This window comes from Myzus persicae, unplaced genomic scaffold, assembly GCF_001856785.1.
Source record: "Myzus persicae strain clone G006 unplaced genomic scaffold, MPER_G0061.0, whole genome shotgun sequence".
NCBI lineage: Eukaryota > Metazoa > Arthropoda > Insecta > Hemiptera > Aphididae > Myzus > Myzus persicae.
In genome coordinates this window covers 31,374-49,122 of record NW_019104027.1, presented here as the reverse complement: position 1 = coordinate 49,122, position 17,749 = coordinate 31,374, and the positions used below count along the sequence as shown (strand labels likewise).

At 29.2% G+C, this 17,749-nt stretch overlaps 2 protein-coding genes across 5 annotated transcripts in view; one reads left to right on the top strand and one right to left on the bottom strand.

Moving 5' to 3' along the window:
• Positions 1–1,807: 1,807 nt before the first annotated feature.
• LOC111037754 (probable ubiquitin-conjugating enzyme E2 C) lies at positions 1,808–4,616 on the bottom strand. The gene is made up of 5 exons (XM_022320502.1): positions 4,161–4,616; positions 4,040–4,067; positions 2,838–2,924; positions 2,559–2,766; positions 1,808–2,127 (listed from the first exon to the last, which is right to left on the bottom strand). The coding sequence occupies exons 1-5, from the start codon at positions 4,262–4,264 to the stop codon at positions 2,018–2,020; spliced, it is 537 nt and encodes a 178-aa protein (XP_022176194.1). The 5' UTR covers positions 4,265–4,616; the 3' UTR covers positions 1,808–2,017.
• Positions 4,617–7,107: 2,491 nt separating this feature from the next.
• The window catches only part of LOC111037757 (multidrug resistance protein 1-like), a 16,061-nt gene continuing 5,419 nt past the window's right edge, over positions 7,108–17,749 (top strand). The window contains exons 1-19 of one of the 4 annotated variants that reach the window (XM_022320505.1): positions 7,108–7,248; positions 7,371–7,470; positions 10,099–10,144; positions 12,342–12,476; positions 13,422–13,654; positions 13,740–13,872; positions 14,234–14,367; positions 14,433–14,604; positions 14,667–14,791; positions 14,878–15,049; positions 15,133–15,357; positions 15,475–15,600; positions 15,674–15,877; positions 15,956–16,207; positions 16,278–16,511; positions 16,626–16,687; positions 16,774–16,966; positions 17,029–17,129; positions 17,200–17,293. In XM_022320505.1, the coding sequence (XP_022176197.1) occupies positions 7,391–7,470; positions 10,099–10,144; positions 12,342–12,476; positions 13,422–13,654; positions 13,740–13,872; positions 14,234–14,367; positions 14,433–14,604; positions 14,667–14,791; positions 14,878–15,049; positions 15,133–15,357; positions 15,475–15,600; positions 15,674–15,877; positions 15,956–16,207; positions 16,278–16,511; positions 16,626–16,687; positions 16,774–16,966; positions 17,029–17,129; positions 17,200–17,293 (2,721 nt within the window). In that variant the 5' untranslated portion in view covers positions 7,108–7,248; positions 7,371–7,390. Of the gene's footprint in view, positions 7,471–10,098; positions 10,145–12,341; positions 12,477–13,421; positions 13,655–13,739; positions 13,873–13,996; positions 14,163–14,233; positions 14,368–14,432; positions 14,605–14,666; positions 14,792–14,877; positions 15,050–15,132; positions 15,358–15,474; positions 15,601–15,673; positions 15,878–15,955; positions 16,208–16,277; positions 16,512–16,625; positions 16,688–16,773; positions 16,967–17,028; positions 17,130–17,199; positions 17,294–17,749 lie in introns of those variants that run through there. The other 3 variants (XM_022320506.1, XM_022320508.1, XM_022320509.1) reach the window with 3 other exon arrangements.

The window sequence follows — 17,749 nt, the reverse complement described above, 5'->3', positions numbered from 1 at the left end:
ATCTGTAAAAATCATTACCCACATCCAGAGACCTTGTATGAGATCGCCGCGCGCTGTCTAACATCCTTGGACCAACGCGGTTTCCAAGAATCCGGTTACCCGCAGCCCGCCGACCGTTTCCAGTGCGCTGTCCGCCCTCCGCGGCGATTTTATTTCGAGTTCATTTATTTAACGGTTCGGCCACCGACTGAATTATGGTTGCGCTTGATCTGTGGTGGTCTGCCCAGTCCGGCACGAGAGTACGAGTCTTCAAAATACCCGAAAATCGCGATCGAATTTCCACCAAAACTTCATAAGAAAATAATTCCTTTTTTGAATTTTCTACAATTTTTTTTTATAATATATTCCTGTTTTACCGGACGCCCTACACTTTTGATTCGTTACCGGAATGTAGTTAGCATGCCGAAAACGGTGGTGAAGTATGAATTTGGCGGTCCGATTTAGTTTTGAAGTCCAAGACCCATCTAGGGCGGTTTTACGTAGCGGGTAGAGTTAACGATTTTATTTGTCAGAGCGGGTGACCACGAAAATACTAATTAGCCATAATTTCAAAACTAAGCCCGATCGCCAAATGCTGGCCCAACCATAATTTATACCATACCTAAAACGTACGTTAAAATAAAGTGTACCCGGTAAAAAGGAAAAATTCCTAATTTTCTAGTTGTCAAAAATGTACTCCTAAAATAACCGTTACGTATTGTACTTACTACTTAGTTTTATTTTATTAAAATCGTTTGGCTTAGCAACAAAAAAATAACCTTAAAAGATCTTAAATTTAATAATATGCGTTTGTATCTATTTTACTATGTCTAAAAATAGCGTAAAACACGTTTTTTACAAATACTCAGTAGTAAGTTTTTATTTGGATCACCTATAATTTTTATTGTTATAAAAATGATTGCAATAATATAAAATAAATAATACAACATCCACTTAAAAATATCCCCGGTTTCACAATTATCGATGTTTCTTCATATCACTGGAGCCAACTGCTTTCCTTACAAAATATATTTTTTGATGAGAAAATATGTATCTATTTAAGTAGTAAAAACGATAGTAGAGCTTGATTGCTAACTGGAAACTAGGAGCTTAAAAAGTATTTTTTTTGCATATCATTGAAATTTTTGATGGATATTATTGGTGAAAAATGGTGAAAAATGATCTAGTATAAAATAAATAACTCGTTCTTTAACAAGGGAAAGTAATATTTTTATCAACTATTTGATAGGTCAAGACTGGTCAACCCCGATGGTATTTTTGAAACAGCTAATATTTTGTCTTTTAAAGTTTTAATACAACTCGTTTTTGTATACATTGTTTAATGAAACTTACCTTATAGTGTATTTAAGTGTTTAAGCACAAAGAATATTTTGTTTTTTTTTTTAATCGAAAAATTTGTTGTTTACCTAATATAAATATTAATATTAAAAATATTCAGTCAAACAACACATAAGCTCTTTTCATAGAAACAGGATTTTCTCACCTCAATATTTAGGTGAATATTGATAAAATTTTAAACCTATTAATAATATTTATACAAATAGTTTGGATACCAATAACTTATTTCGACATATGTATTATTATTATATTTTATAATTTTAGTTTTATTAAACCCAGAATAAACAATACATATTATTACAAATTTACAACAGATAAAAGTAGGCGTATGAATAATAAAAATAATATAAATCCCATGAACATGTCACAAATTAAAAATAAAATAGTTTTGTTTCATACCTAAATAAGCAGGAATATGATTATACATCTAATATATAGTAAGAAAAAGGATAAGTAAAAAGTACATATTTTCATGTAAACCAAAGTGTAATATAATACGAGAAATGAGAATAAAATTGTATAATAAACTACAGAAAATAATTATACTTCTCTGACGTCTGATTAAAGTAGTTTACATTAATAATCCTATAGATGACTGCATATTAAAGGAAAATATAAAAAAATGAGTTAAACAATAAACAATTTAGTCGTTGAGATTAGTACACTATTACACAATCTATTATGTTGATTCAGACTCTTTGTATGTACTTAACAATGTTGCTTTAAAAACTTCTTGTCTCGGCCATAATTGTGCTGCTTTAACGTTTAAAGGACTTTCGTTATTTGGCTCTGTAAAAGTTATAAGCATTTAAAATAAAAGTTAGAAATTAGTTTCAAAAAGAAGGGCTCGGTTATTTGAAAAGATCCACAATAAAATACAACTACCTTTACTCTATAAATTATAATAGTTAAAAATATCGAGGGGTAAATATTTGAGTTTCTTACATTTTAGTTTACACAAAGAAATAAAATATATATTGATATAATCCTTTGGCATTTTAAAACATTATTAATTAAACCTTACCAACATTGATAAATACATATTATGATAGGGTAAAGACATTTTAAATAGATTTTATTCCTATAATTAATGCGCCAATACCAATAATTTCTAATTGTTTTTTTATTATGTATGGCATCATATTATACTTGGGACTCTACTTTATACTACATTATATGCAAAACAAACATTGGGTATTTTATGAACAAAATATATTTACCTCCAAGAAGAGATTGTAATGATATAAGTATTGCTTTGACATCATACATAGCAGACCATTTGTCTTTTAAAATATCCAAGCATATGGAACCACTTGCAAAATCCACATTGGGGTGAAAACAAGGAGTTAAGAAAGTAACAGTTGGTGGTTTATATGGATAGCCACGCGGAAATTCCATACTTAATTTATATTTTAAATTTTCATATACCTAAAAAAAAATTGATACATTACACTGAAAGTTATTTTTCTATACATATTTAATAATGAATAAAAACGTACAGTGTCTTTAGGTCCAACTATTGTGGCAACCCATCTAAAGAGATTATCACCATCTGGAAAAGCTGATACTGATCCATCACATGACATCTAAAACAGTAAAACATGAAAATAATTTTTTTTCCTGAATAATTCTGAATAATTATTGTAAAATAAATTATGTAAAATAATAATTGATTTTTTCTAACAATCAACAATATAAATATTTAATACACCCAAATATAGATATAGTAATTACTAATTAGATAGTTTTATATAAGAACTAGGGAAACTCCAAAATATACATCATAAATAAAATAATTCACTAACACAATAACAATTAACAAGTCATAAACCAAATATATTTTAGTATTAGTTTCTAATAGATAAGATATACTGTATTATACTGAAATGATTAAACAAGCAAATCTTATAAATATTAGTGTATGGTACACTCATATTTATTGAAAAAAAATCGGGAATAATTTGATGAGGCAATTAAGTTGAAAGAGTAGGTTCTATTCTTTAAAATTCACGATGAGTAAAGTGAATTAAATAACTGTTCAAAACTCGGTGTCATATAGAATTGAATGTATTAATATATGTATTTTATATTTTGATACCATTAATTAGGTATTTCTCTATGTACTTAAAACACAGAATACAATAAAGCATAGTTATGAAACACTAATAGTCTAATTTTCTATAAGCTGAGGGAAAAGGGATTCTGTGCAACTCGTTTAACATGGGATACGAGTAACAACAAGTGTCACAGTACAAATACTAAAGATACAGTTTTATCCCAAATTATGAAGTATCAATTTCATGTCTCTTAAATGGGTAGTTTTTTATTAAATACACAAATAAATTACTTGTCTCTATTAATTGGTACATTTCATCAATTTAGCTTTGTTATATTTTATATGAATTATGGCTATTTAAGGAATGCCACAATTGTTAAATTTGACCAGTTAAAATAATTTTTAAAACATCAAAAACTCTTTAATCCGAATCCCAGGCCATTCTTATTCCAGGACAGATATTGTTTCTTAAAATTTTCTATCTTTAAAATATGTACACAATAGGTACTGATATAATAAATCACAATATACAACTACACCTATATTAAGCTTAAGATTACATTTTTGATTTCTAGTAAAGTTGTTATATATTAGGCACATGGCAAACAAAAAATAATAATAAAGAACATAAGTTGTAGAACTTACCATCAAACTCATTAATTCTTTTTGCAATCTAAAACAAAAACATAATAATCATTAATAGAGACCAAATCAAAATATGTGTAACACGTCAACTACTACTCATTTTCAATATCATTGATATTACCTTTGAACGACTTTATTTGATTCTATTCTGTCATTCATATCTTCACTCCGTTTCGGAGAGTTTGAAGAACTACCCTCGAGTCTTGGATTGACGTTTTGGGCCATTGTTTAATAATAATATATAACTTACGAGCTGCGGAACAATAACGCAATATACGGTGCGCGAGATGGACGACGGTTGAGTTTGGTTTCCAAAAGAAAAACAAACAGTATTATGAACCGTATGACTAAAAATATCACAGTCAAGATAAATAATTACTACGAAGACTACGTGAGTTTACTTATGTGGGTTTTCGAACTTGTATTAAATTTATAATATGCCGTCTGGTGTAGCCGCTAGGGTAATCGGCAGTTGCAAGTAAAGTAAGCAAGTTTAACACCAAACGTATATATTTTAAGAACACGGAAAAAGAAATCGCATTACGCATATAAGCATATTATTACTATTCCGAATTCCCGAAAGCAATCGATTGTGGAATTGCCGTGTTCTCATTGGTCATATTGTTTAATCACCGTTGTGACAAAATGTAACGGACAAACCAAAGACGTGACGAACATCTGATAGCAAAGAGGTCTTAGATATCATCAGTTCGAATATGCCGCCAATTCACCTGACTGGGATGGCGGGAGTAACAATATTAAATATCAATTCGCATAAAGTAATAAGTAATTATAAATTATTAACTATACTACTGTAAGTACTACAGTTATTTATCATTTATACAATTAAATATTTATATATTATAAACATAAAATACGTCTATGCCTATGCTATCGGGGGTATGAGGAGATGCACTTGTTCGGTGTAAACATTTTTACTGGAATTTGTACCTTACGGGCACGCCCAAGCAAGTCATGCGTTTGAGGCGTTCCTTTAGGGTGGCATACAATTTTAAAGAAACAGTACGCGGCAAAATTAAATAAATACCAGTAAAGAAGAGAGGCATTAAAATGTTCGCTTTAGCGAGAAAAATATCTAACGATGACGGGGTCAGCTTACGGGGTTTATGCTATATAATATATGTGGTCGGCGATTATAGAGAGGAGATATCTGAAAATGTGTCTAATAGGTCCACTCAGCTGAACACTTAATACCTTCTTAGTCTTGTAGGTAGTGCAGTAAAATAGATATCGAGACAGTCAGTGTAGTTGATAATGTGTTAAATTTGAATTCAATGCTAAATCATTGCATTCAAAAAACAATACTGAGCTAAGATTGTCTAAATTATCATTTTATATGATACATGATTGAATCTTTATGAACTATTTATATAATCATTTTCAATTGTTTTAGTTTTTTTTTTTTGCTATTGTAAATATCGATAAAAAATGGTTCAGTAGGTCAAAATGTTTGACAATTTAGTACAACGTTTCTCATAAGTTGTTTAACTGTTTTAGTATGTAATACTTTTCTGAATAAAAATTGAAAAATTACCTATGTCTTTTTAGTCAATATCTTCTTTATTACTATAATATCTTCCACACAAACGTTTCTAGGTATTGAAGAAAATATATCTGTTAAAATATTAGTTTTCTTTAGAAAAAACATATTAAAAGAGTAACACATTTTCAATGTTATGATGTTAGTTCCTTCCTATCAGTCATATAAATTAATCCAGTGAACCTCTAACAACGTAGACCAATACAATGAAAATAAAATTCCAATTTAAAAAGGAAAAATTTGCTGTGGAAATATTTCCGATAAATCTCCAATTGAATATTTCTTTCTTTTGGAAATATTCCCAATCCACATCAATATTATAATAGTACCAATAAATGATCATTATTATGTGTATACTTCCCCCCATAATCAACCGCATCATACATATCACACAACCTCATGCACATTTCATGTAATAGTCATTACATTCAAAATAAATGTATGGACTTTAAATAGCTATATAAGCCTGACCAAATTGTAAGTTCCTACTTGGCTACTTCCAATGATCCGATTAAGGAATGTAATGTAATGTTTGAACTCATAAACAATATACTACTTTATAATTTGCATTGAACGGAACACTTTTCAATTTTATCGAATTCAAAAAAAGAATAAATTATTAAAGATGTATGTATAATGTATAGATGATATATGCTTTGACTAATGCGAGCTAAACTTTTTACCAAATCAAAAATGTTTATATTTTTAAATTGAACCATTAGAAGTAGGTACCTTCATTTTTGTTAGTCGATAAGGTCGCTCTAGTAAAAATTTTTATATATTTTGCAGGGGCTTTAAAAAGTTGGTCTAATGATTGGGAATGAATGTCAACTTTAGTCGACATAAATTTAGCTCAAATTGCACCTATGTTTTAAAGTTCTAATTTTAACGAAATTCATCATTATTTTGTATTTAAAAATCTTTAAAATAGTATATTTTTATAAAGGTAAAGATTGAATATTTAAAACATGATTTATCATAAATTGTTCATACTGTAACCAAAATAAGAAAAGAATAAACAGATATTTTTTGTTCGAATTTGGACCCGAAGCCTGCTCTGCAGGAGCTGCCCCTGTAGTCGGCATATAATTTATAATTATTCAACATTTAATCACAGATTATATTAAATTGTTTTATATTGTTTTATTTGTTTAATATAATCTGTGATTTAATCATCATTCATCATCATTAACATTCTGTCGATTTGAATCATATGATAGGTATATAGTAAATAATATTATTATCTAATTTGTAAATTTTATTAGGATGTTTATGGTATGTAACATAATGAGATAATAAAAGTTAATATATTTTATAGTATTTTTAAGAGAATTCTTGAATAAATTAATTATAATGCTCAATACTGTATAATTTCCAGTATGAGGAAGATTAGGATTTAGTAAGCAGTAGGTAGTGGGACTGTTGAAGTAAATGTAACCAATCACGCTATAATAAGCTGAACGTACATATATACAACAACTATAGGTACACCTACAGCATGTGCTCCGACTAACTCTCAGACAGTCAGTTTATAATCTGAGAACTACACGAATACACGATTTGCTGTTCGCATCATTACAGTTCACGCTTTCACACTTTCACAGTTATTTCAGTTTATTATGGGTACTTGTAATTAGTAATAAGCCGGGTAAATTACTTTTATTTAACTTGGCATTGATTGGGCAACTAGCCTACACTTATCGATTAAATGTTTATTAAAAACAATATTGTGTAAAGAAGTGTGTATTTGTTATTTGCTTTAAATCTTAGTTTTGTTCAGTTGACTTGCCATGTTCAGTAAAAATAATGAAGAAACAGTTGGATTATTAAAAGTTTCAGCCAATAAACTAGATGGGAATACAAAATATGGGTAAGTTAATAGTAGTATCTATATTGTCAGCTTTCTCATAATAACAATTATTATGTATGAAAAGTGAGTATGTATAAGTATGACCAACAATAAGCAAAAGCATCTGTAAGGTGGCTTGTGGAGCCATCTCCCGAGATTTGTTAACTGTTCGTATTATATATTCTGTGGACGCTTATTAAGAAGCTGTCCCGGTCCCCTAGACGCATAACGTAGCAAGTTATACATTCGTCATTCTGAATAATCTATTTAACTCTGTTATGTTTAATATTAGAGAGAATTAACGATTGACCTATAATTAAATTTAGTAAATACAATATTATCTAATTAATCATATAGTTTTTTTATATTTTAATTTTACAGCGAGATATGAGCAATGAATGTATTAAAATGTACAATCAATTTACAATTAAATTTGATAATAAGTTGTTAATTCACTGTAACATTAAACATTATACAGAGTTATATGGATTATTCAGAATCGCGTGTAGAGTCCTCTTAAGTAGGTAGTAGGTACTAGGTGCCTACCATTGATTTTGTTTATAACCAGTTTTATTATTATAATAATTTCTTATATTCTGTACCGAGTGTACGGTAATATGCCGTAATATGGCGTAATATAATGTATATACCTATATACATATATATATGCACTCCAATTATTTTATTTTTTATTTTTATTAAATATAGTTTCCAGTCTTATATTTTACAACATATTTTTTATTTTAAAAATATTCATATGTGATATAAAACTGTGCAAGTTAACACATTGTACTGTACATACTTTAATACCTAGTTAACAATATAATAATAAATTTTACTGTAATAATGTATATGTATATACCTACATCATATACATAAATATAATAATACCTACGCACTAAAAACTGTTTTTATTTCACAAGATAACATTTTTGTGCAACTACTGAGTGAAATAACATTCAAATGGTAGATACATTTTATACTTTTATTCTGAAGTTTTCAATAAATTATGACGACAATCATTGATTAATAAGTTATATATTATAAGACCCCAATAAGGCCAAAATCAGGTCATTGGTCCAATACTAATTCTACCAATATTAAATGTACCTACGTACCTACCAGTCATAAAAGTCATAAGTCATAAATCATAATGTGGCATGTGCCTATTAATACTGTTATAGGCTATAATTTATATTTTAATAATAAAAATCTCGTTTAAAAATCATGTTCATTTCAGATAAATAAGACAACTACTGAATTATACAGAGTGTCAGTCGTAATAATTGTTATATTTTGTAATCTATGGTAATAATTTCAATATCCATTATAGTTTAATCTTTGAAATAAAGCTGATAAAGTGATAACCTATAAAGTATAAGGTCAACAGTACTATCCAAGATGTTCCTGTAGTAGTGTAGTGTGTACCTATAAATTATAGTATGTGACGTTTGTGTAATTGTGTATACAAATATCTTATATTTTGGTACCTATAATACCTATCTATGTTTTCTATCGGTAGAGCAAGCATATTTTACTGATAATAATTTATTTTATGTAATTTTACTTGTTATTTCTTATCGTACAAAACTACAAACCTTTAAATATAATATTATACAAATTAAAAATTAATTTAGACTGTTAAGATGCAAAGATGAATACGTAGGATTCATTCTGGAATTTGGCATTTGTCTCCTTTATTGCTCAACTTAAAGGATAGTTAAGAAGCGGATAATATATTGTTAATTTTACGTTTATGTTTATTTTTTACGAATTTGAAGATTATGGTAAATTCATTTTCATATTTTATATTAGAAAAATCGTTCTGAGAAGATCGCACATTTTGTGTAAATTGCGGTTTACTGACATTTATTTAGATTTGTTACGGTTATGTCTGTAGGACATTTTTCCTTTCATTGAAAAAACTACTGAGAAATAATAATTAATTAAATTTTTTTAGATCCTAGGCCCCACTGAGAGAACTCGTATGGGTGCCCAGGAGTTCTAAATTACATTATAACTTATAAGTCATAACTTATAAGTACATAAATATACAGTAGATATTATTGTATTCATAGTAAATGTACTATGTACAGTAAAGTAGAAGGTACAATAAGTAGAGAAAACAATTCTGAAACTAGTATTTAAGATTTGACATTTATACAACAAAAAGGTTTTTCTAAATTCGGTAAATTCGTTTATTGAGATTTCATTAACCATTGTGAGATTTTTTTAAATTAATTAATTTGGCGATTCATAATTTAAGGTGGTATAAAATGTTACATAATTTATTGTCGAGTATATATATTATATATATATATATAGGTATATATGGTATCTAATATATTAATATATATATATGTATACCAAAATGTCTGAAAGTAGATATTTCTGTACATTTTTTCATATGAAAATTGTTATTTGCGTAGGTCCTTGTATTAACATCATAAATTCATAATATGTACCTAGTACCTACTATATGTAAATTATGATTTTTCAAATATTTTTTTTCTGGTAGTTATCACTTTGAGATCAATATATTAATCGTTTATTGGATATCTTTGTACTTTATTGAGCAGTTTTTAAAATTTGATTTTGACATGTAAATATGTGACTATGTATTTTTAAAATTTTTAAATGTTGTTTTAGAACTGTAGGAAAGCAATTAAAGAAAAAACCCTCATTCGGTGGCCTGGTAAGTACAACTGTACAAGTCAATTTTAATAACAATTTAAAAGTTAAAAAAAATTAATTATAACATCTTTTTCAAAATTCGAAGTGCTTTATAATTATTTCATAACGTTTTTATTTTTTTTTAACACGTCTCTATTTATATTCATAAATTATTTTTAATCAACCAACATTTTACTTTATTTTTCATTCATTGGTTTTATATTTAAAATTAGTTATATACTATGTATATAATGTCATAATGGGTTAGACGAGGTTAAGGCTTTGAACTACGTAATGATGTAATAGCTATATGTACTTAATACGTACACAAGTTGTACACACCACACAGTCGGTTCTCATCAGCTACACAGCCACACACACTAACGGCCACTCAGGTCTCAGACTCTCAGCGCAGCAGACAGCAGAGTGCAGACGACTGCAAACAGTGCAAACTGTGATAGTTGTTCACGTCATGTGCGCTCATCAGCCGCCCACCACTCGGCACTCACGTATATTAGTATAAGAACATTTAAAACTGGTTTCAGTGGAATCTGTTTATATTGTAATATTACTTGACCTAACCTTGAAATTATAAATACAAGCGCCAAGTTATTTTTATACGCCGCCATGCTATTATATACATAATATAATATACGACATTGTGCATATAGTTTATAGGTACCTACCTAATATTATCCATGTATTGAATACCTATTGATTGTTGGATATCGAGTTTGACATTTCGTTACTTTACCAGACACCACTTTTTTTCGTTTTATTTTATGTTGTTAGTGTTATACTGAAAATTATGGTCAAGTCAGAACTTGGCGGTCGGACTTGTTTCGAAGTTAAGGCTGTTAGAAGTTTGATGTAGACTGTGGTATTGGCGCTTGGCGCACTATGGCTCAATTACCTAATTATAATATTCGCAATGTACTATTACCTGAAGAATCGATCAATAATTACTGCAGTAGTGCAGTAGGTATATGGGTTTCGAACATATTACATTTTAAATTCATTAATCATATAGACATACAGTGACGCCGAACTCTTAAATTTGTATCCAATAACCCGCCCACCCACAACAACTTCACACTTCACAATCGTCTAGATTTGAGAAGTAAAGGAATCGCTTCACAATTCACATGATATGTGAGTTCAGCCCCAATGCGCCACTGTTTTCATAACTCATCATAATATAATTCATCAACCGAACGACTTATAGTTAAATATGACTGATGTGGGCTGTTCGTCTATACCACGCGGTCCACCACCCACGTCACACGGTATACCTACTCCTTACTCGTCTGTCTTGCCTCATTTTATTTGCGTTTCGCTCACGGAAATGGTAGAAGCACAAAATAATGGTTCTATTATTATAGTTTTGTCTTTAAGTAAGGCTTCACTCGAAACACAATACATTTTTCATGATTTAAACTTTTGGTAATGGTTAAAAAATAATTTTTTATTTAGACCTGTGAGGCTGTGACATATTAAATTTTCAATTTTGACGTTGAAGTCCAGTCGAAAAACTGTTGGAGCTAAGTTTTGCGACTGGAGGCTGAAGTTGATGGGCATAGTGAGCGGTCCTTAGGTATAGGGGTCTAACTATATACCTAGGTATTAAATCACTCTTTAAGTTACCTGATTACATAGCTTACATAGGTTAGGTCTGCACTCACCCAACTCTTCCCTCCTCCAGACACCGAAGGGGCCTACCCCCACCCAAGTTGTCTTTTTCCATCCCCGAGGGGTTTGGAGGCTGACCGCCCAACCGAGAGGACTGTAGGTCGTAGGATCTCGAGTTTGGCGACCGGAGCCGATAGGTCACTAGTTAATATAGGTACTTTTCACACTGTAACTGGTAAGATTACGAGAGGTCCTTGGAACCTCCGGTTTGACAATTGGACTTGTTGTCTACCCGAAAATAATTGTAAAAATGGTTATTATAGCTTAGTACAGCGCAAATACAATTAAAAGCGAAGTAAGCGAAGTAGTAGAGCGTTGTGCAAATGCTTATAGTATTTAAAAATCACAGAATCAAAAATTTTATTTAGGCTATAACTTCGAAACTATAGGTCCGACTGCCAAATTCTGACTTCATCATCGTCTTCAATACCTAAAACCAATTACATATAAGTTTAAAAAAAAATTGCAAAAAAACGGGTGCCCGGTAAAGTAACAAAGTTCCACTTAACCAACTCAAGTTTATTTTTTAGTTTCGATATGCTAGCAAAGGTGATGTGGTTCTTATGTCTATTGGTGTTATATGCTCGGCTATTCATGGATCGAGCTTTCCTGTCTTGGCATTGGTATTTGGCCAAATGACCAATGTATTTATCAAGCAAGCATCAGTAAGTAATGTGTAAAAAAAAACATTTGTTGATAAAATAACGGTGTTTAGGTTCCTACTATTTTATATTAGATACCTGTGTATAATGTACACAGATAGAAAAATAGAGCCATTTGTGTTGTTTTATGACTTATGCTTTATATACAGTACCCTACATAGTTTTTTGTAGGCATGTCTTGTTAAAAATAATTTAATTTTGTAAATATAAAAACTTAACAAAGTAAATAGTATCTATATATAGTATACCTATACAAATATAGATATACCTATTTACAAAATAAATATGTATGTAAATAATAATAAAAATATACTTATTACCTACATAATGTTCATTTTTATTTAAGGTCAAAAAAACTAGTTTAAATTAATTTTTTTTACCCTAATAAAAAAATATCTGTAGAATTGACAACCGCTCTGGTCAGTTCTCTAGCTGGGCAAACTTTTTATTCTTCGATTTGATTTATCAAGTAACAACAATAAGTCAACACGTACCTATTATGTTCACCTCAATTTTGATATTCTATCTAACTACAATCTACATTGCTTATAAACTATTATTTATTAATTATTTGTGACTCGTTCAAATATTATAACAAAGCTCATCATATGATTAATACATATATAATTATATAGAATTGTAAATGAAAAGTGAATGGAATACTGTTTTTTTCAAAAAAAGTGTTCAATACTTACCAGAACCCCGATAATGCTTTATCGGATAGACAGATTTATATTTATAAATAAATTATAATTATTAAATAGGTAACTAAAATTTTTCTTTAAAATTGAATAAGTCTGTGAAGCATCTAGGTATGCTTCTAGCATATCTTATATACGATATACCTGTAGCCTGTAGGTGTATATTACCTTGAAGCCGTGTAGGTACATTTTGCTTAACCTTTTACCATATAGGTGAGTTACCTGCATCGTCTGTTTTTACCTACAGGTTACTTCCACTGAAAATAACTCACTGGTCAATATACCAGTGGTTGGAAATGCCTTAGATCTCATACACGCTAATCCATTTAATTCAACAAATAATTATACAAATATTCTTCTCTCAAATGATGTATCAACTAATTCATCCTTAAATGATGAGAGTTCTACATTTGGTGCATTTTTTATGTCTGAAATGGAAAGAATGAGTACTGTTAAAACTATTACAGAAATGGATTTGAGGTGAGTGGTTTAAAGGTATAATAAGTAATAACTTAGGTATTTATCAATTTTATTATTATTATTTTAACATACTTTTTAATCTCAGCAAAACAACAGATATTCCAAATCAATTTAATGATGAAGCTTTAAGTCCGGAAGAATTTTATAACTATATGACTAAGTTTTCATTGTATTACTTATACATTGGATGCGCAGTATTAATTTCTGCATTTATACAAGTAAGATATTTTTGAAAAATTATAGGTATTATAGTATAAATATATGTAATTTATATGTAACCTATTTGGTTATAACTTATAAATACTTAAGTAATTATATATTTTTAATCATTACTAGGCAGATAGATATTCAGTAGTCGCCGCTTATTGGACTCACTTTGGGACCCGACAATTTGAGTCAATTAACCGAATGAGTCAATAAGGCGAATGACTCAAAAACCTAACCTAACCTAACCGTGCGAATCGGGACCAACCGTTTTGAGTCTAATATGCGAATGAGTCAATTAACCGTGAGTCCAATAAGCGGCGACCACTGTAGTATAACCTATTACCCATTACTAAAAAATAATTTCTTTTTTAGTCTTTCTGTTGGGAGATTGCTTGTGAAAGACAAATTCACCGATTGCGGAAAGTATTCTATTGTCAAATCCTTAGACAAGAAATGAGTTGGTACGACTTAAGTGATGGTGAAGACTTGACAACAAAATTATCAGAGTATAAAATTACAACTAATACATAGCTAATATATAAAAAATATAAAAATGAATTTTTTTCTTTAGTGATTTGGAAAGAGTTCGTGAAGGTATTGGCAGTAAATTCAGCATGGTTACTCAGTACATAAGCACTCTTTTCTCTGGTATAGTAATTGGTCTTTGTGTCAATTGGAGATTAACATCGATCATACTTTGTGTCACACCATTTTTAGTTGTAGTTTCTGGAGCTCTAGCTATAGTAATGTGTTTGATTTAAAGTACCTACCTAGTGCTATGGAAATTTATTTTATTTTATCATAGATTTCAGCAAGTACAGCTGCTAGAGAGCAAATTAAATATGGTTTAGCTGGAAGTATAGCTAAAGAGGTCTTATTAAATATTAGGACAGTAGCAGCATTTGGAGGAGAACTTAGAGAATCTAAAAGGTAGGTTAAATGTAATATTTATTACATATAATATATATATTAAAGAAATATTCTTTTAAAAATTTCAATACAAACCAATGTTATAGATATGAGATGGCTATAGACAAAGGTCGAAAATTAGCCATGAAAAAATACTATGTATTCTCAATATTATTGGGTTCTATATTTGTGATAATGTATTCAGCATATGGAATAGCATTCTGGTATGGATCTAATTTAATTGTTGATGGAATTTCATCACCTGGTAGCATTTTCACGGTATCTAGTTCAAAAATGAATCAATATCTAGTTGCTTAGCTTAAATGTCCATAGTATAAATAACGATAAATAATGTAAACCAGGTATTCTTTAGCGTAATGGCTGGGGCGTTTTCTGTGGGAAATGCTTTGCCATTTATAAATTCAGTAAGCATAGCAATTGGAGCAGCATCAAATGTATTTGATATAATTGATAGTAGACCAAATATTGATCCTTATTCAACTCAAGGAAAGAAAATAAATAAAATTCAAGGAAAAATTGAATTCAAAAATGTTAACTTTGCATATCCAACAAGACGTTCTATACCAGTAAGTCACATGAATTACTAGTACAGTATAAAGCACTTTACTAATACATAGTTTACTGTCGTAGATATTATTCTACATTAATAATAAAATAATTTATTGTTAATTGTTAAATTAAAGGTTTTGAATAACTTATCTTTAACAATCGAACCTGGGCAAACTGTAGCATTGGTAGGTTCTAGTGGAGGTGGTAAAAGCACAGTTGGAAGTTTGTTACTACGTTTCTATGATCCCACAGAAGGCCAAGTAAGAAAAATTGTATTCTTTCAAGTATATAAAACTAAAGTAATACCTGCTGATAAATATTTATTTTCTTTAGGTATTGTTAGACAATTTTGATTTAAAATATTTAAATGTACATTGGCTTCGTCAAAACATTGGAGTTGTATCGCAAGAACCAGTGTTATTTGGTGTTTCTATTGCTGATAACATCAGATACGGTCAAACAGATTGTACTCGACAAGATATTATAGCTGCTGCAATGACAGCAAATGCCCATAGTTTCATCATAAAATTACCTAAGGTTAAAATAGTGTACATATTAACCTAATAATCTTACTTTCTGACCGATCTGGACATATTATAAACAAAACTTGTGCAGGGTTATGATACATTAGTTGGAAACAAAGGTTCTCAACTTTCTGGTTGTCAGAAACGGAGAATTGCCATCGCAAGAGCTCTGGTCAAAGATCCAAAAATATTAATATTGGATGAAGCTACTTCAGCACTAGATGCACTAAGTAAAGGCATTGTACAAGAAACCTTAGATAAAGCTCAACAGGATAGAAGCACAATTATTATTGCTCATAGACTGTCCACAATAAAAAATGTTGATGTTATTTTTGTTTTACAAGTATTACATTTAATTACATATATTTATATCATTTTATGATACAGATATAATTATAAACTTAATTTTGTAGAATGGAAGTATAGTAGAATCTGGAACACACAATTTCTTGATGTCAAAGAATGGCCTATATTCAAATTTATTTAACACAGAAGTGAAACAGAAAAATAATGAAAGTAACGGAGATGATTCCTTAGAATCTGATAAAGATATTATGGATATGTCTTTATTAGATGATACAAATATTAATACAGAATATGCTACACCATCAACTAGTCAACCTAAGAATAAACAAATTAGTTTAAAAGTAAGTACCTACCTGTTACTGAGTATGATAACTGATAAGCTAGCAGCCAGTAGGTATGTGTTGAAATTTTTAGTTCTAATATATTTTTTATAATTTTTTTAAATTTTAAATTAGAATCCAGAACTTGAATCTTACTGTGAAGTTGACGACGATGTCATAGAAAATGAAAATTTTGAGTATATACATAATAATTAACGATACATTAGTAGAAACTTAAATTGTGTATAATTATTTATTTAAATTTGAAACTAATTTATTTTAGGAACCAAGTTATAATTGAAAGTGATAATACTGAATTAAAAACAACAAAAAACGTAACAGTTATAGAGAAATGTATTGAACCTGAGACTGTATTTATGGATAGTTTTATCACTGAAGATAGTGATGGCCGTAAAATAAATGTTACTAAAAAAATATCTTCACGCAAAGTAAAACGAATCATCTATTTAGACCAAGTTTGTTACTTTTATTAAAATGTAAATTAAAATATTAAATACTACTAGTTTTATATGTACAGGGAAGTACAGACAGCGAGTTAGAATCAAATGATTATCCTCCTAGTAGTTTAAGAGGAAGTACTTCAATAAGACCAATGAGTCAATCTTATGATTATTCTCAGTAAGTGTCCACTGCATAGTCATAAGATTTAAGATTTTAATAACTAATTTTTGTCTTCTAATTATATTAGATGGGAAACATCAGACATAGAATTTAATCAAAATTCGGAATTTTCCATGATTTCTAAAAAAGGTTATCAATGTATAAACAAACAAAATATTATGGTAACACCTATCAAATAATTTATTTTTACACATAGTACATAGTTGGGCGAGTTAACTAACTTTTTTAAACACTTAAGTTGAAAATTTAAAGTAAATTTAATTTTGAACCTGTAACTTTTACAAGTTAAATAGAAAGAAAGTAACTAAACTTGGTTAAAAATCTGTTGCATTTTTTTTAAACATATCAAAACTAATTACAATTTATGCCAAAAAAAAAGAAAAAAATACCTATATATTCAGGCGCGGACTGGCTGGGATGCTGGGATGCTACAGCATCCCTTGCCCTAAAATATATTTGCCCCTATCGGTATAAATGTGCCCACCTAAAATTAATCTGAATTTTGAAGGAGAAGGTTAAAATTTTCTGATAAAATCGGAGGTAGATGTAGATCTATTATTTATGTAATAACTAATAAGTAATAACTATAACAATCATAAAGAAAAAAGAATACATTT

Excerpts from the sequence above, each read along its gene's own strand:
- LOC111037754 (XM_022320502.1), bottom strand. The coding sequence starts at position 4,264 with ATGGCCCAAAACGTCAATCCAAGACTCGAGGGTAGTTCTTCAAACTCT. Across the intron at positions 4,068-4,160 it reads TCAAATAAAGTCGTTCAAAG|ATTGCAAAAAGAATTAATGA; the intron begins GTAATATCAATG and ends TTTTTGTTTTAG. Across the intron at positions 2,767-2,837 it reads TAGTTGGACCTAAAGACACT|GTATATGAAAATTTAAAATA; the intron begins GTACGTTTTTAT and ends ATTTTTTTTTAG.